Source organism: Trachinotus anak, unplaced genomic scaffold, assembly GCF_046630095.1.
Source record: "Trachinotus anak isolate AG129_WGS33_773 ecotype Australia unplaced genomic scaffold, CSIRO_AGI_Tana_v1 ptg000007l, whole genome shotgun sequence".
In the NCBI taxonomy this organism is placed as follows: domain Eukaryota; kingdom Metazoa; phylum Chordata; class Actinopteri; order Carangiformes; family Carangidae; genus Trachinotus; species Trachinotus anak.
The window spans coordinates 14,254,123-14,277,889 of NW_027273858.1; the positions used below are offsets into that span (position 1 = coordinate 14,254,123).

The following is a 23,767-nucleotide window of genomic DNA, read 5'->3' on the forward strand; positions in this document are numbered from 1 at the left end:
AGTCCTTTAAACTGACCCTTCAGGACAGGTTTATGGCACACACTAAGCTTTGAAGATAATTATCAAAGAACACCAACCGCCCCCCAGGGGTAGAACAGTAAATACGGCATGGTGGGTGGAAAAGAGAGGCCCACAGTCATGTTATTAGTCTGTTAAGACTGTGGCACCTTATTTGCATTTCTGATGAAGAATGGTAACGGGTTAGCTGCTGCAGTTGTGTTACCAGCAATGTAACCAGCTAGAGGACCAGACCAGAGGTTTTGTGTTAAAATGTATAAAAAGAGAATAAGAGTCTACAGCCACACCACAGCATAGTGGTGCTTTGAACTACATGCTTATATATATAAATAAAGTTCATTATTATTATTATTATTATTATTCTAATATGCACAGAATAGCAATGTTAACTTACAGATTTTTAGCAGGTATAATGTTTTCCATGTTCACCATCTTGGTTTGTTTAGCTTGTTAGCATGCTAACATTTTCAGTAAACACAAAATACAAATGAGGGTATATTTGTGGGTACTTTGTCATTAAGTAGTGTTGTGTAAAGTATCGAACAAATTTAAATTTTGATGTGATCGTAGCGCTAGATGAAAAGTCATGGGATGATCCAAGGTACTACAGTTCATGCAGACAATGATATATCTGAACCAAATTTCATAGAAATCCATCCAGTAGTTATTGAGACAACAGGGGCTCATTGAAATCGGTAAGATTCATCGTTTGGGAACAATGAATGTGTCTTAGGAAATGTTGGGTAAATCTATCTGGCTTATATCGAGATAGTTCACTGCATATTTTGAAATCTTTTGCCCTGTATTTCAATGTGGTATGAAAATAACATTTTGAAAAGATACTAAATTGTGTGTTTTCTTTTTATTCCAATGAATTTACTGTCAAGTTGTACAGCATTTGCAAGAATGGACTGTGAACAATAAAAAAAAAAACTCCTCTTGTTGAGACATGTTCAAAAACAAACGATTTTCTATGATTGCTCATTGTTCTCACTGGCTCTATAACTGAGCAGACAGCTGCCAAACAAAAAGCTGCATCTAACCATTTCATTTTTGACAGTTACTGCCAGGCTAGCTTAAAATGTTTCTGTACTTTTATCTGGCAACCTAACGACTACTTGAAAGACATCCAATTTACAAGACTCGAGGCATCAACTAATGCATCTCTATCAGTACCATTTTATTTCCATATCACAGAACTACATGTTTTTGCCTTACATACGTGCAGGAGTGTGATTTTTAGTGACAGCAGTGATTAGTGTATCACTTATGCATGAATCCTATAAAGTACAATATTACATTTGATTCTCAGGTAATGATTCATGTTTTTTTAACAAAGACATATCAGAGGAGACTTGCCAATGCTTGTCTGTCTGGTACCATGTTTCATTAAATTCCACAGACAGATAAAACGGCAGAGTATGTGATTCAAATACTTGAGTCAGCAAAAGACAACCTGTTGTTGCAGCAATGCAGCAGCACGTCACGCTAAATGACTTTTTATCCAGCTTTAATACGGAGGGAGGAATGTTAACATGTTAGGACCTAACATGGAGAGTGGTAATTGTTATTACTGCCAATACCTCTCTAATGGATTGTAAACGTTGGAGGAAAATGGTTTGCTGATTGTTGTGGAAAAAATGTTGGAATTTTAACTATTATTTAGATTTCATCTCTGTATTTGTGATTATAGTTTCCATATGAACACATAGGGCACAAATAAATTCGATTTTTTAATCAGTTTCCATATCCTGATATTTCTAATTTTAGATGATAAGAGACAGGACAAACAACCAGCACATAATTGGTTCTTACCTTCAGCAGATGCTGGTTTATCCATTTTGTAAATGTCTTCTTCTGCACTCTATCTCTTTCATCTGAGGAAGAGAAAGAAAAAAAAAAAAACACGTCCTGTGAGTTTTTTCACTTTACAAAGCAATCAACGTAGGTGTTTGGGCAACACAGATTTCTTTTTGTGAAGGTTGTCTCGAGCAGCCTAATTCTCCCCTGCGTAAGCTGGTTATGTAGCCTATTGGGTTGCATGGTGTTTAAAGGGCAGAGACAAATGCAGGGGAAGTCACTGATGTTCTTTTTTGACAGTTGAGCAATTAAAATTTGCTCTTAAAGGTATTGAAGCATTGGGAATTTGATTAAGTGAAATGTTATTTTTCAATTTATAGTTTCAATAAAAGTGACGTAGCAAAGGCAGGATTTGTGAAGACCTCAAATCCCTGTGGCTGAAAAGAAGTATGTCATTTCCCAGAGACTGAAATAGCATCACTCTTTCCTGCATGCTGCTGACCACATTATGTTTCTTGTTTCCCATCACCATAGCAACCACACTTCCTGCCACCAGTGACATATGTGAAACCAGGATCCAAATGGATGCAATTAAAAAGGAAAAGAAAGGAAACACTTTTTTCCAGTAAAACAGTCCCAGCTCTTATATTACATCTCACATATGTTTTCTTGTGAGCGTTATGAACAACTCATATTTCTTGTCACTATATTTTCCTTAATATTGTCCTTTATCCAGTGTTATAGCAGAGCAGGCTTCAGGCCAGCCACCACAGCCATGACTCATGACACAGTTTCCACGCCTCCCAGTCTGACAGACACAACTCCCTCTAAACGATCCTCAGTGAACACCAACAAACTCACACGCACAATCGATCACTTTTACAACATTATCTGACGGCTAGGTCGCTCTCAGTTCACTGCTAACAACAACAGCACTGTGGATGACAATCAGCGTTTTCCTGAACTTTGACCACAGGACGAACAACACAGAAAACCTCCTTGATTTAATGTTCCTCGGTCTGGATTACAAAATGAGTTTTGCTCGAGGAAATCTTACTTACTCAATTAAGTCATGAGCAAGCACAGGCACGAATAATCTCTCAAGGAAATGACAGGAAGCAGTAAGATTTATACTGACCCATACAGCACATGAGAGTTACAAGGTGAGTCCTATGCTCCCTCTCAGTCTTAAGCAGGCACTCCATCCTCTGCACTAGCTCCTGAGGGCTCTCAAGAGAATCGTGGTTCAGGTAGACGGATGCCATGTGGATAAGCGACTGAGGAAGGAGTAGCAGTCGTCGTCTCCTTGCCTGTCTTCTTGCCTGCCTTCTTGCCTGCCTTCTTGCCTGTCAGCCTCTAGGGCAGCCGTGACTCCCTTTTTCATTAAGCTTCCAGAACGAGTTCTGTCAGGTTTTCCATCGCTACTCACTATTTTGAGTTTCCACGCGGTTACGTGTTTATCTAGCAGCAGCACTCGAAAACCACAGAAGAAATCAGTGCTTCTTTTAAAAGAAAATGAAAGGGGGGCAAAAAAGAAGAAAAGTTCCTTGTTGACATGTTTCAGGAATGGCTGTGGAAGGATACAGTTTACTTTTAAGAGCAGTGTACCATCATTTGTTCTGGCAGCATGGTGCACTTCATTAACACAAATATCTTATCATATCTATCTTGAGCAATATAACCATGCTCAACCATAGAACCTAATGTTCAAAGGTGAAAATGTTCCCAGGTTATCATCAGTCTATTGTGCAGCTGCAAAGACTCACTGCAATGTTTAGAGAACACATCCAGACAAATAACAATCTACACTCTTCCTGATGTGACCTGGAAAATACCAAAAAGGCCAATGATCTTTCAATGCAGGTTGTTCAGATCAAAGTTTTTAGTGGGGTTTTTACTTTGTTTTATGGCACCGGTTATACCAGTTACATCAGCAGTCAGAGAAAATGAAAGTACCTCTGACAGGGTGGCATCTTTTTCCATTGACAGTTGTTGTGGGTGGTTATTCTTATATAATGGATGTGGCTGAATTATCATAAAGCCTGAAACACATTTCCAGGACAGCGGGGGTACCTTAAGAGTCATGTGACTGTACTCTCTGCAGATTTTTACATTTAGTTCATCTAAAAATAGTCCATGTGTAAAAGCTGCTGAGAATTAAAAAGTGGGTTGATCTGGCAATTATTTTGTATGATGGTCTAAATCAAAGCTTGACATGAAGCTGAAACATCAAATAAAAGATGGAACACTTTGGTCTGTCAGAGCAGTCTGAATAAATGACTCAATACAACTGATCAATGAAAGAATCCCACCAAATAAGGAGAGTAGTGTGACTTCATATTGAAAGTGTGACGCAGTAAGAGGCCTTTACCAGCAGTGCTGCTGTGTCACTGCCGATGTATCCGTCCCTGTGACTCTACAGTGCAGCTGAATCACAGAGAGATAAACCAGTGCAGTCTGCATTAGGGCACCAATTTGGTTTGTAATGCCCATATCTAAGCTCTCTGCTGCATAATATATAAACCTCCTCTGAGAAACTCATTAATATAGATTGGCTGGGCAAGTACTCAAGGAAACTCTCCAGCTCAGAGAGAAGGACAGGCTGAAAAAGAGTGTCATCAACCAGCAATAAGATGTGGTCAGCAATAGGCTACTGTGCTTCACATACTGCACATCAAATGCTGATAAGAGACACTGAACACATCACATCAACATCAGCTAGTCTCAGACGGTGAGACAGCCGGTTTTTCATTATTTATGCCCATCCTATTAAATCTTTAATACTAGTGGTATAAACAGAAACAGAAGTAGGCAGCGGGTTTGATGAGTCATTTCTGTACCTGTGCTTCCCGAAAGCATGAAGGTGAGTTTAACAGTATGGTGCCCTCTTGAGGATCTTATGAGAATAAAAAGTAAGCATGAACTCTGGTTAAGTGTCAGTCCAATAGAAACTGGATTCTCCCAGCTTCTAAACAGAAGTCATACACAGTACACAGTACAGTAGTCATAGACTATTTGGTCATAACATAAAAACAGAACAAACCAGCTTCACTCTTCTAACAATAACAATGACATTATATCAGATCAGATGTGATCATACACTCATTCTCCTGAAGTTACACAACTTTATCTGCTTCATCAATCTCATTCTACTTATCACATCTAGTAAAATCTGTGATTATACCACTTGGACTTTCACACCTTTTTCCCATTACACCCCATATCTGATTCAATTAGCTACAGTACAACACTATGGCTTATCGTGCAGACATGTATTTCATTTATTTATTGCTTTTCTCATTATTTAGATTTTTTTTTATATGCCTAACAAAATGCATTTCTCACGCAAGGTTTGCTTGTAGTGTAAAGAGACTCCAAATCGTGATCACTGACAACAACTAGAGCTACATACAGAACCTAATATTATTCCAAATGCTTATTCAAATTCACCACATTGATTAACTATTTACGAATAACACACAAATTAACTTTTTGATGTTTCAACATCCAAACTTCAAATCCAGGCAGGTAGATGAATCACATCCTGCAGAGGTCTGGGAACAGCTTAGAGTATAACCAACAGCTTGTGACCTTTGACTTTAACGGGTTGATGTTTGAAGGATCACAAAAAAAGCCTGACTAACCACCTGTCTCTCACGTTACATTTGCACTTGTTGACATTTGCGCACTGTCTAAAAATTTTTTGCCATTTAAGCCTCCTGCAGAAGTAAAAATTTACACCGTGATAGGAGGTTAAACTGGGAGCAATTAAAGTATTAATTACTGTAGAGTACAGTGTGCACACTGCTTTGTGGCCTGTGTGTTCCCTGACTACAAACTAAGTCCAGCACTAGCCAAACGTCCACCACAGCATTCAAACAGACAGCTATGGAGCTCCTGAGACACTTATTTGTAGACCTCAGCAAAGCACATGTGCACGGCTATAAATAGCTACAACTCTAAACCATGCTGCCCCCTAAACTGCAGGCCACATAATCTGTGCCACTTAGGTGACGTCCTTCACTTCCTTACATAAAAGAAAGATGACTGAAATTAATGTTTGTTGTAAAATTGAATTTATAGTAGCGTTGTCTTTTGTGTATTTGTGAATAGGGCCTGACGTCTGTTTCCTAGTTTTCTCCTTTGGTTTGTAAATGTGATTTATCCATTCAGTGTTTCCTAAATGTTATTATATGTTTAGCTTGTATTGAATAAGATTTAGGACATGACACTGGTTGTGTATCTGCATGAGCGATAGTTACTAAACTGTGTCCAACAACACACAGCCAGACTGCTGGAAATGCAACCGGTAGCAGAAAGCCTACAGCACTTCACACCGGCCTTTCATTACAACATGTTTACAATATTCTTTGAACAAGAGGACAAACAAATTGTTGTTTTCCAGAGAATGACTTGCACAGAGGGCCGTTAACATCCTTTGGCATCTTGTTGCGTCAGGATGCCTAAAATATCCCCACATGATTCTGAGCAGAGCAGAGTCAAAAAGTCCCAGCAATCAAAATCCAGCCTGTGTAATCCTTTTGACCTCGTATGGGAGGGAGATCAAAACACACACATAAAGTCCGAACTGAAAAGCCCTCAACCTCCCAGCGTATGACAAGGACTCGCTAAACATTCTTGCTCAACAGCACTCATTTCACATCTTGTGTGTCATAACCAGCTCAGCGAGCAAAGACGCGTGCACATCTGCGTTGTTTTGAGTACAAGGCCATATACTGCATAGCAATGGCAGAGATTTTGAAGTAGGTACTGGTCTTTGTAACTGTTATCCTGATTGAACTTAACATCTCACACCTCTGACTGAACAGGCTTCACTTTGATGAGTAATACAATTCTGAAAATGTAGCGTAAAGTACACATCATGGGAATCTCATTCACAGCAGCATAATTCAGTGTGATCCTGGACACACAACCACACACACACACACACACACACAGTCAGTGTAAAAGTATCCAAAATAAAAAAAACTTTGCTGCATCCTAAAGCTCAGCCCCTCCGAGCTTCATCAAGACCAGCACTTAGGAACAGGGGTGCTTTGAGCTAAATGCTAACATTAGCATGCTAACATGCTCACAATGGCCATACTGAGATCCCGATGTGTGGGAGGTTTAGTATCTACCATGTTAGCTTGTTAGCATGCTAAGATTGAAGTAAGTAAACACAAAGAACAGCTGAGGTTGATGGGAAGGTTATTAGCTTTATCAGGTATTTGGTTATAAATTAAATGAGAGCTGCAGTGATTAATTGATTAACTGATTAGCTGATCAACAGGAAATTCATCAGCAACTATTTAAGTAATAATAATAATAATAATAATCTGACTTATTTTTTAAGCAAAAATTCAGACAAAACAAAAGATCTAAAGACACCAGTTTGGGCTGTTGAAAATTATAACCATCACTATTTTCTGACACTTTATAGGCAAAAAGAATAATCTATTAATTGAGAACATAATTGCCAGATTAATTGATAATTAGTTGCACCCCTCAACAAATTATTTTTCACCTAATAATGGCACTATACACAAAGTGAACAGATTGCTGAAGTCATTGGGATTCGTCAATTTCATGACCAGCAGTTGTTGAGATATTTCATTAAAAATCAATGTCAGCCTCACGATGACACCAGAGGAAAAGTCAGGGGATTGCCAGGAACAGTAAGATTTATCCTCTGTAGACCATGAATGTCTGTACAAATGTCAGTAAAGATCAAAGTGGTGGATCAACCACCAGATCAACAACACAGTCCCTTCAGCCATGCCAGTATCCTGGCTACAAAGGGTCTGTTGCAACTTACAGATCAGCCACACTGGTGATTTAATGTGCATTGTCCTTCATAACAGAGGCCCACATGAGTGGTGACTCAGCACAAAATGGCTACCACTGCATTTTAATAGCAACGTTGTCAAAGTGGTATCTGGGTAGGTGGTAAACAAAAACACAAGGTGAGACGATGATGGAGAAATACCTGCCATTCTTTGTAAGTGAGAATACTCTTCTCAGAGGGGTAGGGCAATGTCTGAAATATGTGGCTGGAACAGCACTGTAACTGAAACAGGTTGCCAAGCCTTCAAAGCAGCCCTCCCACTCAGCCTTTGCTTTGTCTTAAATCTGGAAACTAAAGCAAAGAAGACTGCAAGAAAAAGGGTACAACGGCTGAGCATCCGTGCAGAGTATTATCATTATCTTGTCTGCCTTGTTTTGAGCCAGTGCTGCATACATTTTTCAGCATTCCCCTCTGATTATCATTTTCCTCAACTTCAAACTGAATTACAGTGAACTGTGGCTTATGCAAATCAAAAGTAAATAAAATGAAAGTACTGCACATGCCACTATTTAAAAATATATAGTATGTACTAGAGCTACAGTAGTGACTGAATATATAGACAGAACATACTGACTAATTTTACTGTGTAGTGCAACCAAGAGGTGTCTTAATTAATGTCTGACTTTTGTTTCATTAAGGATGAAATACGCAACATCTCCACCAGTGAAGTTGAAATATCCTATGAACCTTGTTGAAAAGCAAATGGAGGATGAAGGTGAAGCTGTCACGGGACTTTCAGGCATGAGCTGTCACTGCAGAGGCACTCAGCAAAGTCAAGGAGAGGAAAAGGGAAAGCATTAACGACAGCTAATGGGACATACATACACACACACACACGAACAGTACTAATGCGAACACACGCGCACACACACACACACACACACACACAGTTGCTAACACTCAAAGGCTAGTCTCCATATGCGCAACAGCTGCAACCGCCGCAGTTAATTGAGTATTTGCACATGGAAATCTGCCACAGAAATGTTGGCTTAGCACTGCCAAAATACCCACAAATACATGGTTTCTTCCCCCAATATCATCCTTCATAAAGTTACACTTTTTAAGATTTCATAATTTTCAGACAAAACCCTTCTTGACCAGCCAAACAAAAGGAGCTACTGTATTTGTATTTGTTTTAGCTATTGCTACATAGGCAGCGTTAGCATTAACAGCTGTTCACCCACCAGTCTTGGCAAGAGCTTGAGCCACTGTTGGGTTTAGAGGACAAGAGGTTACAATACATCTTCTGAGCAGCGCTACTTCTTCAGGACAGACTGAGCGCTACAGTGACTCGCTATCAGAACGTGCCAAGACAGTCCGGCCAGGCTAGCTAGTTGGCCGTGCTAACTTCAGTACAAGAGAATAAGTCATAGAAATAAAAGCAAAACAAGAGGGTTGCTACATAGCCAATGTCGCTATTGCTACATTGGCTATGTAGCAATAGCGAAACGTACAAATAGCTTCTTTAAGGTATCAAAGTGGAATAAACACGTGCTCAGAAAATGAGCTACTGTATATTGAGGATAATTATATTAGCAATATGAAATAGATTTGCTGAATAGTTTGAGGTAGTTTATGCCACTGGCAATATCATTTTGAACAATCTTGACTCTAATAGGTAAGATGATTTTTGCATGTTATGACTTAAAATATGCAGATGGGTGAAATTAATGGAAAAAAAGCCCTTTGCGTAGGCCTAAACAACGTGCAAGCACACAGATTGTAAAGCCTCTAAAACTTAACTGAAGAGATAAAAACAGTTTGTCCAAAAATATTGCCACCTTTGGTGTTTTGATGATGGCTATATTGATGATATTAACAATAAGGGCACAGTATATGATTCACATCATTTTCATACTCATCAAAACATTCAGTGTACTCTGTATGGAAGCATCTGCATTTGCCATGTGTCTCCTTTCTTGTATTAAGGTTTTTCCTTTAATTCATCACCAGTCTGTATCTTCACACCAGACCCACTTCTTACTAATGGGCACTCAAAAAAAAAAAAAAAAAAACATAAATCCTTTTATGTTATTTTCACTCCTGATATAATCCAATTCACGTTAGCATCACAATGGTTTTAAAACAATAGCCAACAGTTAACATAAAAGCAGATTGAGCTGCCGGTTCCTTGGCCACCCAATAAAAAGCGGAGAAAGGAAATCTGTTTCCTGCTGCTAGTGTGGGATTGCTTCCCAGCATCTGCTGCATTCAGGAGAGAAGGGTGGTGCCGCTGGAGCGGGAGAGGAAAGGCAACTGAGCATGAGTCAGTGGTGGGACAGAGACTCAAAAGATGATCTCATGTAAGAGGAGCTAAGCAAAGCTGTGGAATGAGGTTCAGCCACGCTGGTCTTCCCATCACCATGACAGCATATAAATACAACATTTGGAAATATAACAGTGAGCAGGCATCGTACTCAGGCACAGACATGATACAACAGCATAGTTGCAAAGTTAGATTTCATTTAACAATATGTTGAATCAAATGCATTTGAAATGGACAATGGATACGCTGTATGTCTATAAATGATAAATCCAGGAATAATATATGATTGAAGATTAAATAAAAAATATATGTCTGTACCTAAAGACTGATGGAGCAGTATGAAGCTTTCTGAGAGCCCTGGTTTGGATTACACTCCCCATTTTAAATGAAGTCTATTGATCAGATCAATAAAGGGCCTGGCAACAAGAACAGCTTCATGTTTTAGCCGAAGCACTTCTAGAGTACTTACTGTTAATGGTTTTTATTTTTCAACATTTTGTTTTCCACATACAAACCTCAAAGAACAGATGGACAATAACAGCAAACACTCACACCTCAGGTTTCTGGCTGCAGACAACTTGCATTCTGATCTGAGAACACATATTGCTGAAACCTGTAAAATGAAACCAGAAGCAGCTGTTTTTCATCGCTTCAAATCAGCTTCTGCTCGATGTTATTGTGAGGTTATAGAGCACCAACTCGAGCTTGAGCTGGAAACTGATACAAAGATCTAATGCACTTAATTAGCTCTTAGCACTTAGTACTTCAAATTCTGGCTGTGGTAGCGGTGATATTACACTAGGACACACACTACACTATGATTAGGTAGCCTAGCGATTATACTGTCTAAATCATATTTGCTCACATTTTTGCTATCACACATATGTCCAAGTCCAAATGCCATATTTTTTCCCTGGTAATCTTCTAGAACAAAAAAAATGAATCAAAAGAAATTACACTTTATCTAAATAAGAAATTTCTTTAATTTCATTGCAAATGATTGGTTAGCAGGCTTTAAGATTATCCAAAATAATGTTTGTGTATTCACCCCTTTAAAATGTAATCCTACGAAGCATGTTCCTATTGTTTGTGAACGATAGAAGTTAGGGGGTTAGTTCTCAGCGTTGGGGAGGCTACAAAGGCCAGCTGTGCATGTACAATATGCAATTATGAAACATTAATTTGTAGGTTGAATTAGGTGGACAGAGACCACCTTCAGAGTGTGGCTCCTTGACGTTTAAGCCTCAATGAAAAGCCAGAAAAGGAGTGTCACCAACATCAGCTTGACACATGAACAGGCCTGTGGAACTTGGATGCTGCTCACATAAAAACAAAGTGTCTTTTGTATGGTAGCAGACAGTCTCAATAGAAGCAGCCTACTGCATGTGTGGGCCACTGGGCCATTTGAATGTGATGAGTGGGCTGTCGACATAGAGCAGAGGGGTTGGGCTGGGCACGGCCCAGGAGGATGGACAAAGGCAGTGACTGTGCAAAAAACACAATGCCTTCTCACTCATCACTGTTTGTTAATACAAGATAATATGAGTATAAAAGGATGATTTTATTATTAATGAGGTATTCCTTATTGAATCTACAGAAGTCCTAATTGTAACAAGAGATTAAATCAATGAGCAAGACTGCAGTGATTCACAGACAGACATGTCAGACAGCCAGTGAGAGACCACACCCTCCTATAACACACAACTTACAGTGCAGCCGTCCTGCAGCCTGGTGCTGTATACGGGCGTCTTGTGAAAGGAATACCATCTGTAAAATTCAATATAATATATATGTCCACAATCTAAAGCCTTGCAAAAAAAGATCATGCCTATCATATCCTTTTTTCAAACTCCAGACACGAGTTTGAAATTTTGAATTTAAATATTGTTTTCTAGTCATCTTTGTTAAAACAAAAATACATTTGGCCACAGAACAATCTGTGTATATGCATGAAAAAGCAGGTCACCAACAAAACAAAATACTTCTCCATCTTAAATTTGTATTTGCTGGGTATTTTCTGCAAGACTGTCAGTTCTTTCAATAAGCACCACATGCTCATTTTGGGTCCAGTTCTAGAAATATACGTTCCTTCCAATCTAATCAAACTATCGACACCATATGGCATCTTAAAAACAAAATATACCAACTGCAAGAAGAGCTGACTGAACCAACAAATGTCTAATCCATTAAATCTTCCCTGATGTCAGAGGATGATCATCTGTTGGGAAACTCTAACGCTCCCATCATGCTAACGACCGACCAAGCAGGCTCTGCTAGAACAGCGCGATCCAACACAGCCACTACCCAGTGTGTTTCACTGTTGTGTGTGTCTGGGAAACCATGTCTTTAACTCATTCCTCAGGTTCACAGTCTTTTGTAAACCCTGCATTGAATTTCATCCCGGCCTAAAGCTATTCTGTGGAAAAGTGTATAATTAACTCTAATGCCTGATTAGTGTGGCATTATTACAGCTGGAGCGAAAAGAACTACATGCATGCTCCAGGTCAATGGCAATTGTTATGCTTAGTCTCAAGAAACCTCCGAAACTCAAAGTTCAGATCGTCATGTGGTATTTCCTTGATCTTGGAATCTGTCGGTTTATTTCTAATAGCGAAGTTCACTAAAGGTCACACTGGAGATGAACAAGTGCATGTGTCGCACAACATGGCACTCACTCACCACAGCAAAGACTCCTACATTTTTGTATTCTCCACTTTTCTCTTGTCTCCAGAAACTGACGGCTGACATTATCTCAGAGGTGTTTGATGACTCTGGAACCAAGCCAAACCACCAATGACAACCACCCACATAAACACACTGTCACCAGTGCAGATACAAACAATAAGTTACAGTGTGTTTACCTAGAGTTGCACTGTCAAATACGGAAAAGATCTGATCCTATATCTTGATTTGGAGAGACAAAGAAAAAACTGTTCCCGACTTTATAGCTGGCCCACTTGCTGTTCTGTTTACTGCTCTGTTTGTTTGGTAACTGTTGATGACTTGGCTATGAAAATGTGTCCCTTTGATACGCTAAGCATCACATGGAGAGAAGCTCGGGGCTCTGGCTGATCCAATCAACTGCAAATAAACTTTAAAAAATTGAAACAAAGACTTTTTTCCACCCTGTAGAAAAATTAAGCAGAGAATTGTTTTATGGAAAGAAATGTTTTATGGGATGAAAAACTTACATTAAGAACTACATAATTTTAAGAAAGTATAAGGTATTTGACTCTGAAGATGAGTTTCTCAGCCTGATCATCCAGTCATATGTGCTCAAATACACTGTACTGTGGTGTTGTATTCAATACCTTCCAAAAGCCTTCCTCTCACATAAAATCACGTGCGATTTTATTTTTGCCAATCTTCATTTTTTATCATTTGCTGTCATCTCAATCATCACTCTCAGTGCATTATCAGGCACAAGCATGCAGCCCATGAATTTACAAAGAAATTATGAGCTACCTATGAGCTACCTTTATAAACTACCTATAGTCTGCTCCCTCTCTCCTTAACCGACCCCTAGTAAATAAATGTTGATTACCTCTTTCTTCTCAAAGTTTCCTGCAAATGATTAGCCCATCTGCTAAACTCAACTTTCTACCATAGTTGCTCCAGAGCCAAAAAAAAGAAAGAAAAGAAAGAAGTAAGAAAAAACTCTCTGCAGAATAATATTCATAAGCCAAAACATATACTAAATTCAGTCAATTTTACTTATGAAACCTTCAGCTAAATGAATTGATTAGATTGAGACTGCAAGTAAAACTTTAGCGTTACTGTGAAGCTACAACGCTTCCATAAACTTTGAAATTTGTTGGTACAATTATAAAAAATAAAAAAAAAACACAAAATAATTCCTTACCCCTCCTTGATATGTTCATTGTTCATGCACAAGCTGGTGGGAAGTCAAATATCTCCCTAAAATCAATACTTAACATGTAAAAACTAATCACAAACTGGCAGTTAGTGATAGGAGAAAACAGGGAAAATAAGTGAGCTCATTGTGTGTCACAGCTCCTCTGCCTGAAGAAAACAGATACAGCTTCCTAATGATGCTACATCATATGATCCCATTAAGAGTCCAGTCAGGGCGTTTAAGCCTTATACCACAGCTGACTGGCCCTGCTGGCTACAACGCTCCAACAGCTGAGAGAACACGCTCATGGCAAGCATTCACTACAACAGCCCACAGTCTGTTAGTTATTGTGCTGTCGTTTTACTTTGTTAGCGTGAGTGAAAAGGAAAGTCGAGAGTTAAAAGCGCTGCTGTCACTTTGAATTCAGCTCCACTGGATCTCCTCGGGCCTCAGAGTACATGTGTATGATTTTGTCAACGAGCTCTAGCTGTCAAAGAGACACTGAATAACTTCGATCTCTCAAGTGTGATGGATATGCTCTAATTAATGAGATTGACCCCAAAAGGGCCAGCTCCATGAAATGACACGAGCCACTGATATGAGCTAACGCCTCATCCTGCTATGTCATTGTCCTGTCTGCCTTGAGACACCACATAGGTCACCGATTTACTACTCAATCAGTGGTATTTCTTCAGGCGATCACCATAAAACCATTCAAATATATCATTATATTGTGAAAGCACAATTTACTCAAACAACAGACTTGATTTCTCTGTTTAGATCGTTCAGTCTGACAGTAAACAATCCAGACACTGTAACAGTCTGGCTTGATTTATTGTTTTTCCAGACATATTTCAAGCTAAATATTTTTCATACACCAAGTAAACAGGAGGAATAATCCTATAATCTAATGATCAGCTGTGATCATATAATAAGGCCTTTGTTTTGGCCACTAAAAATCAGCCTGAACGTGATGTCATGCAGGAAATATTCTCACTTTTCCAGCGCAGGGATAGAGAGACTAAGACCAGCCAGTCACCAGAGGGAGAGAGGGGAGCAGGCTGACGTCTATCGAGCTGTCAAGCAGCAATCGGCCAGTTTCCTCGCCGTCCCAAAGCCTAAGCAATAGACCCTCCAATCACCATTGATCCTACCTTTGTATTTTTCCAAAACATCCTCATAAGCTTGGAGGTATTCCTGTTCGTCGGAGAGCACATAAGCCTGCGGTGCGTACTGAGCCATAACCCGGGCTCCACAAACTGGACATTCACCAGCGGCGGACAGGGACACAGCGTGTGTGTGTGAGTGAGTGTGTGTGTGTGTGTGTGTGTGTATATCTGTGTGTGTGTTTGCGTGCATGTGCATGTGTATGTGCCGAGGACTCGAGAGTGATCGGCGCTGTTGTTGCACTAAAGGAAACGCCCTACGTCCCTCCCTTAAGCGTTCTGTCCAATAGGCCGCACTTCCTCCCCGGAGTTCACGGGCTGATAGGGAGGACTGCCGGACGTGCTGCGCTGCAACAAAAAAAACACAAAAAAAAAACATGCCTGCTTTGACAAGTCAGTCCGCGAAACGCTGAGTGTAACATCCACCTAAAACGAGATTCAGATCTTACGATCTTATCACAAGATAATCAGCCTCACCAAGCCTGAACCCCGTGTGCCAGATTTCGCACCGGTCAGTGAAGTAACCTGCCTGAACGCCACTGAATGAATTGCTCACTTTTTACAGTGTGTAGTAATAAACTCTCCGTCTCTGTACCGGCTCGTAACATGGACCACTTTCTTTTCTTTTTTTTTTTTTGTTTTGTTTTTTTTTTTTTTGTTTTCCTCTGTTGTCCTCCTGCCAGAGACTTTAAACAACTGTGGCACATTTACGGGACTGCTGTTTGAAAAGATGTGGCCCATCAGCTGCCACTGCTGTCACACACAAGCCGCGAGGTTTCGTGGAAAACTTCACCCTCCCTCTTTCGACTGAAGGCTGTGTGATCTGACAGCACCATTATTAAATACACCAGTGTCATAAAGCTTGTTATCAAGGGTCAAACAAACAAGTGTCCACGTGGGAAGGATTCATGTTATTATTTTGCGTCTGAAGCTTCATCCATCTGACTTTTGCTCCACATGAACTGCGACCTCGGAGGCTACATCTCAATAAATAACTTATATGGAAAAATAAAATCATACATTAAAAATGGGCCTACTTGTTTTGTTTTTTTTTTTAAATTACACCACATATCCAATAACCCTTTGGTTCATTTTTAAAGCATCATATCCAGAATAAGAACAGACCAAAATACCATCACATGCAGGAGCCCACGTCACAACAGACCCCGCGTTTAGGTCCCCCAAATAAAACTGGGGACACCAGAAAAAGATTCAGCTTTAATGAGGGGCCATGAGCTCCTCGTCTCCGTGTGTTGCAGCACACTGGAGCTTTGTTTTTTTTCCCGTGACTTCGCTGTCTGACAACAAGGAGCCAGCCGCTCACCTGCGATCCTGAGCACGGCTCTCTCCGCCGGGTCCAGCACGGATCCTCCCTGGATTTTCCTCTTGGACCGCTCATGTCTCGGCAGGTTCCAGGGTAAAGTGTCCCCGGGAGCCGGCGATGCCGAGCCGGATTTGATGCTGTAATCATCCTCGTCTGAGAAATCCGCCGAGGAAGACATGGAGCAGTGGAGGGAAGGGTTCCCCGAGCTGGAGCTCTGTGAGACAAAAGAAAACGGGGCATAAAGGGGGGGAGAGAGAAAAAAAAAAAAATGAACAATGCTTGTCTTGATTTCACTCTCAGCCGAAATGAAAGAGGACAACGGCGCAGGAACAACAGGCACGAATCAGATGATTTCTCCACCGTCGCGGGTCAAAGTGCGCGATGCGAGCGCACGGTATAGGTGCGAGGACGCTCCGTGACACAAGCCACCGGCTCGCAAACATCCATAACAATCCAAGAGCCAAATAAAGGCGACGTGAAATCAATAGTAAATGGCTCCCCCGCCAGGTCAACAATAAGACTTACCACTGTGTACATGGAGACCTGTCAGCTGGGAGAAGAAGAAGAAGAAGAAGATGGGGAAAAAAACAACAATCCTTTTTTTGTGCGTTATCAGCCTCCAACCCTTCGGTCACACATTTCGTGCGTTAATTCCTCAGCGTGCCACGCCCTTCGAGGGATGCTCCGGCCACCGGGGCGTTGAGGATGTTGGGGTGATGTCAGATCTCCGGAGGGGCTGAGGGGATGGTGCGCTGTGTGCTGTCGAGGCAGAGCTGGGCCGTGATGGGGAGAGCAGACTGCATGTGTCTGCGCGTCACAGCCGCTGCAGCCAACAGCAGCAGCTCCGAACGGCGACGGGCGGTGTTAGAGCGCCATCCCTGCACGAAAAGAGGTGCTGGCTGGCTACGAAACACCTCCGAGGCGGGAGGCAATGAGAGGACAAGGGCTCCCCGTGGTTCCTCGTGGCAAGGGCCCTACGACAAGATGCACATTTTAACTGCCTGCAGTGTAGGTTGCGTGTTGACCACAGAGGGAAGGGTGGAAGCATTCACTTTACATTGCGCTAATTACCCGAGAGGATGGAGCGGATCATGGGCGCACAACAAAAGATTGCACCTGGATTAAGTCGGTTTAACCGGGCTTAATATTAAAATCACCTCTGACTGGTGTGTTATTATTCCTTGAACTTTTTCAGACAGTTTCCAGTTCTGACTCGAACCGCAAATAACACAATTGCTCACATAGAGGAAAATTGTGAATTAATGACTGTCCTGCTGCGCCCTGACACACCTGTGGTTGAGCAACAGAGCCAATGCAGGTTAACACAACCTAATGTAGAAGGAGATGGGTGGGGTGCAAAATACCTGTGTGATGACACCATATTTGCTTAAATGATAAAGGGGAGATGCAACCTGAGACAGCCTGCAATGATCCTGTCTTGGTGATATTCAAAGGTAAATCTGGATGCCTTAAATGTAAATGCAGAGGATAAACTTGAAAGTGTCTGAAAATAAGCTCTGGTTTAAAATAGCAGAAGAATTTGTTTCCAACTGAGTGCAGGGTCATTCAGTGCAGAATCTGCACGGGCTGATAAAAGCAACACACTGCTAATATTAGCAGCCTTTTTTTTTATCATTGCATCACTTTTCATCAGGATAAAACTCAGATGCTGAAAATGCAGCTTAGTGTTGCAGTTTTTATCAGCTTTCTGCTTATTCGTAATTCTTCCTACTAAAAGCAAAAAAACTCCATGATTCGATGAGAGTTGACGTGCACTATTATGAAATGATCATTAGTTTGGGCTGCTATGTTCTCCCGAGTCTGTTTTTATTTTCTTTCATATGAAGAACAAACCGTACAGGGATAAGAATGGTTGAAGGACTGGAGGCCCTCCCCCATCACTTAATACACAGCTTATCCTTTCCATTAGAGAACGTACAGAATTCTTTATTCTTTGTTAATACCTAATGTTCTTTGCTCAGGAGCTGTTACTGTTAAAAATGGACACAAGGACGTCATGTCTTCCTTTCTGACTATCTTTGTCAGTATCGTCTGAAAATACAGTGACTACAGGGTATCCACCAGTGAAATAACTGATTCTGATCAAGCCCTGACAGAATACTGTCAAATTGTCTACTTGCTAAGTGTGCAGGTCCTATTAAATACACGTAAAAGAGGAGCACAGATATTAAGATGCACTTATGAAATATTCATTTGATTATCGTGCTGTGGACAGATTGTGTGAAGTAGTCAGCAGTTCCCTTGCACTGGTAGACGGGGTCATTTAAAGAGATTATCAATACACAAAAACACACAAAAAATATGGTTTCACCAAAACAAGGCAACCATTCTGGATTATTCATGTTTCACACATGCAAATATATCATGAATGATGCATAGTAGGTCGATCAAGCCTGCACTAGTTTATGCTGCTCGATTAAAGTCTGCTCACTTACAGCAACGTCATGGAGCTCTCATGATTTCCATAAATCTCCAAATTGCTTTTCCCGTTGTGATCCCCTGTCACCTTTTCCATTATTACAATAACAATATTAGCAAACACAGGGTTTCTTTTTGCTGACTGCAACAGTAAATATTTAACCTGCACACTGTAGACAGAAGATTTGAAACATTTTGATTTTGTTTTACCCAGGGCAACAAAGATGATTTGATTTAAAGGCATCAGAAACGACAACACATTGATGTGCATCTCGTTGTGGTGGCAACATAATCGTTGGCTGGATTCTGTTTAGGTAGTTGTATATGAACTTAATTCCTGGGAGACAAGATGGTAATATGATAAGTCCTCCGCGATCGGTGGCTCTAGTCATGTTGACATGTGTGTGGTTTGCTGACAAGGGCAATAAGAAAAAGCACTGTTTGTGTCTGTTATCTGCAGTATTGCAGGAAGGAAGCATGACACTGCAACGTGTTCGCACAGATCAATAGGTTCCTTTGAACACAGTCAGTCAGTTCAACATCTGCATCATGTCAAGTCTTGTGCTAAATTAGATTTTCATACAACAGCAATAGCTGGAGATGTCTAGTACGGATAAAAGTTAGGCAGGATATGTACTATTCTGGATACAGTGAATTACATTTAAGTATTAGACACGACCAAAAACATCCAGAAACTGTAATAATTGTCCTTTCTCATTTTCTCAGATTAGAGCAGCAGTACATAAAGAAAGCCCAGCAAACAGGAGGGGGTCATGGAAATGCTCTCTGATTCACGTCCCCCTTGAGTAAATATTTCCCATCCAGCCCAGTGTTTCCTGTCTCTTCTCACCTTACAGTTTAGCTGCACTATCTGGAGCTGATAAAAGGATGGTGAGCACGCTCTCGTTTGGAAACAGTGCAGCTAATTCACAGGGTAACACGATGCAGATATGAAAATCTGACGGCCTAAAACTGTGCTGAGTTAACAAAGAGCTGAGCTGTTGATCCACACGAGGACACACATGAGGTTTTCATGCAATGTAAATTGTTAACAGGCTTCGAATGGATTAGAGAGGACACGTACCAACATGCCAACTGGGATGACTACAAACCAAGGCAAAATGAACAGATACCATGGAATCTGTTAAAACGGAGGACCTGGAAATCAGTAAAATCAGAGCTGACAACAACAACAAACTGCATGTTTGTTCACACTCTGGAGTAAAACCTGTGATTTTTAAATTAGTTAAATGCTCTGACATTTGTTTATGTAACATATTTAAGTCTGTATTTTACCACCAAGGCTGCTACACTTTTAGAAATTGTACATTCATGTAAAAATACTGGACCAGGGTCCAATCTGAATACAGAACATTCATATCAGGTATGAATTCATGGAGTAATTTGGTGATCAGCACATATTTCTTATTACCCAAAACTTGTACTTGGCTAAATGTACTATAGTTTTATGCTAAAAACATTTTTTGGCAAATTACTTAAAAGTAAAAGTAGATTACTGGACCAATGGTTCATGTCAAGTCTACAAGATCTGTTGTTAAAGGTGTGACTCTGGAGCCCAAGTTTCTTTTATGCTAAAATCTATGATCACCACATTTGTCATATGATGACAAATAACTAAACAATACACCGACAGATACAAGGTGCCAAACACGGTAAGTTTTCATTTCATAGGACCTATGGTGTAAAGAGACCGTCCTTAAAGAGCACACACAGGGTCCAAGCCCCGTAGACAAACACTTGCCCTGTGTCCTTGAGCAAGTTACTGTATCCTTACCAGCTTCAAAGGCACAACGGTGTCCCTGTGGAGGGGAGCAAGCAAAAAATAGTATCACTTTATCATCATGTGTTAATCAAGGTTACAGGTACAGGGGGTACCTACAGGTTTGCGTGTGGGGGTGACTTGTACAGACTGGTAAAATTCTGGTAGAACCCTCTTCTTCACTTTGCGTTTTCTCAGAGTGGCTGATGAATCAGGTTCGCTCTCAGGAACCTCGACCAGACTGGGCTTTTCCTCTGTCACTCGAGCATGTATGCTCCTTCTTGCGTGACGTGGACTGTGCCTGAAGCCCTGGGAAACGATGGGCAAATGTCAAGCACACAGCAGATTTGACTTTCAGCAGACTTAGCAACAGAAATTAAAAGCTTCATTATAATATGAATAATAACTGTAATGCCATTCAGGATTTTTAAGCTAGGGAGGGACTGCTATGACCTAGATTTCAGAGCGTTTGAGAAAGATGATACAGCATTTCCAATCACTACACAGGAAGGAAAGGCAAATATTTCAGTGTAACACACGACATTTCTGACAATCAGCCTCTTCTTTAGACCCTCTCTGAGTTTAAAAGGGCTGTTTACTGTTGGACTTTATGTTTGAAGGTAAAAAATAAAGGAGACTGCTCTTAGCAACTGTGCTGCTGTCGTGTCCTTGAACATGATACTGAATACCCACCAGCTACAGCACTGAGTTGGTGGGGATTCAGTGTCCTGTGGTTCAATAACATAACCTGCGATGGATGGCATGCTTTTAAGAACATCAAAACCACAGAGAATCACAAAAAAAAAGAAAGACAAGAAAGAAAAAGGAAGTGTGTATGCGTCAGTGTATCAAGTGCACATTTATCCTATAGCAATAAAACTGATAGGTCTATGTGGCACTTTCAGTAAATAATGGGTTTACATGCTAGAATTGCTTTTCACCAACCCTTTTTTAGTTTTAATAAAATTATAAAGCTTTTCCATCCAAGCCATGTCAGGAAGATCAATTACTGAAACAGCCTATTATTGCAAAAGCTTTCCACTAAGACAGCCTTGATGATAATACTTTAATAATACAATTTTCAAATGTTAAGATGCCACATTTGCTTAATGGTTTAAAGCTGTTTTTATGCAGCTGATATCTTTACAGGCTTTAAAATATCATATTTTATTTTGAAAACAATGTGCGTAAAACGGAAACAGGTCGCCTGAAGCTCTGCTTGACGCACTTAGACAAGCATTAAACATGAGGGCAAATATAGCCTATAGATCATACATTTGAGTAGCCTTCCATCGGCTCACTTAGAAATGAGTTTTAATTAACGTGTTTTTGAGAAGACAATAGTTTCGACCCACCTTAAAGTATGAAACTGCAAAATCACCTACATTATTTATTGATAACACATGCGCATTGCGCACATCACGGTCCTTAAAATAGTCACGCAGCCCTCGAAAAAAGTCCAAAGAAACAGGACTGGTGGGTGAAGCATTTGTTATATTATACATGGAAAGATCATGCAGTCTGAATAAGGCTTTCACACATTTAAAGTCGAATCTCTCCCGGCAATAAGATATTAATGACTGACTCAAGACCATAATGTAAAAAGTTCATCCTACCTCAGATCGAAAATGGTGCGTTCGGAGGCCAACTACAGGACAGATAACAGATGTTAGACTGAGGTCTTATGATCCAACACTTACCATCAAGTATGACACGTCACATATTAAATATACATTTGTTACACGTAGTCTATTAATAACTTTACGATATTTCAGTCCAGTTTAACCAAAGCCTTAATTGCCTTAACACCTCCATGAGGGTCATGTGTCTGTTTGATCAGCACTAACTGCAGAGGTCTGATATGGCTACTGACTTTTGCTGCGAGCTCCTACAGATGAGAGAAACGGACTGTGAACACCACAGAAGCCGAATATATGCATTAAATGCGCGGACATGAGATGAGGTGGCAGGGCGCGGAGACGCGGCTGGCCTGCGCTACTCACCGCGGCTCTTGGAGCGTCCGGAGAGCACAGATTTTATTGGATGTTTTCCATTACGAAGCCTGCGGTGCCAGCAGCAAAAAAACAAAATCGTCGCAATAGTCCCGAGCAAAAGCAACAATAATAGCAGCACACATTGAATGCTGTACGGCCTGAGCAGGACCAAAAACGCCGCAGCGATCATCATAAGGCGAGATGCAGGACAGACCCCGCAGCCTCAGACAGCTGGCTCCTCTGCTGCCGCTACGCCGCCGAGAGCTCAGGACGAGAGACAGGACGCTGAGCGACATGCGTGAAGCATCGCACAGCAAACCGTGTCAAGCGTGTAGGTTCAAAGTAGACAGCCCAGGCTATTGATATCATTTTTGTGAGGCACAATGTATGACTCAGCAGAGACGCAAGTTTTATTTATTTATTTATCCCCCCCCCCCCCCCCCCCCCCAACAGGGGCAGGGAGAGTCAGCAGATTCATCTGAGCATCGCAGTGATGAGCTGCAGAGTCGACAGCAGACGGATGATGCTGTAACACTGATACAGTCCAGTGATACAGTTTATATGGAACATATTTTTGCATTCCTAAACCATGTTATAGGCTTACTTAAAATGTTACTAATAAATTATGATTATTGTCATTATTAGTAATACAACATGGTTGTCTGATACATAAGTACATATATACTGACTGACTGACTACCCCTGTAAATGTAGCCTGCTGTACTGGCAGGCCCTGCAGTGAGGCAGGTGCTATGCACAGACACTTGCAGGATTAGGGGGGGAAAAATAGAAACCAAATCTGATCATAATCCAACATGCATTATGTCATTTTTTTGGATGAACTGATATCACGTAGAGCAGTTTTATGATGGGTGATGAAAGACTCAGACAAGTGAAGTGTGGTGGGTGAAATAAAGTTTTATTTTCCAGGCAATTCTGCACCCAAACAAAAAGCCAGAGGTCACCACTGATAAATTCTAAACGGTATGTTATCATGTGTCTATATATGAAACAGCCATATTATTTCTGTATGTCAAGACGTGTCCTACTATGGAAGAGACCAATATACCATACATTACATTTCACAAAATATATTATATAGCATATATTCACTTATGTAGCATTAACAACTACAATGGATATGTGTTATTCCCACATGTCAGAATAGGCATAATTATAGTATATACTGTACTGTACTGTACATGTACTGTATGGCCATCTATGCTCAGTTGCACTGTGTTATGTATGTACCTCCAGTGGCCACTTAATTAGTTAC

General features: G+C 40.7%; 1 protein-coding gene across 13 annotated transcripts in view; it reads right to left on the minus strand.

The window, feature by feature from the left end:
• Positions 1-22,873, minus strand: part of dst (dystonin) — a 103,543-nt gene extending 80,670 nt beyond the window's left edge. For 4 of the 13 annotated variants that reach the window (XM_071480848.1, XM_071480841.1, XM_071480840.1 and 1 more), the window contains exons 1-5: positions 22,501-22,873; positions 22,114-22,145; positions 20,618-20,806; positions 16,279-16,492; positions 1,834-1,895 (exon numbers count right to left, since the gene is read on the minus strand). In XM_071480848.1, coding sequence (XP_071336949.1) covers positions 1,834-1,895; positions 16,279-16,492; positions 20,618-20,806; positions 22,114-22,145; positions 22,501-22,684 — 681 coding nt within the window. In that variant the 5' untranslated portion in view covers positions 22,685-22,873. Of the gene's footprint in view, positions 1-1,833; positions 1,896-14,942; positions 15,194-16,278; positions 16,493-20,617; positions 20,807-22,113; positions 22,146-22,500 lie in introns of those variants that run through there. The other 9 variants (XM_071480852.1, XM_071480846.1, XM_071480843.1 and 6 more) reach the window with 5 other exon arrangements.
• Positions 22,874-23,767: the final 894 nt, after the last annotated feature.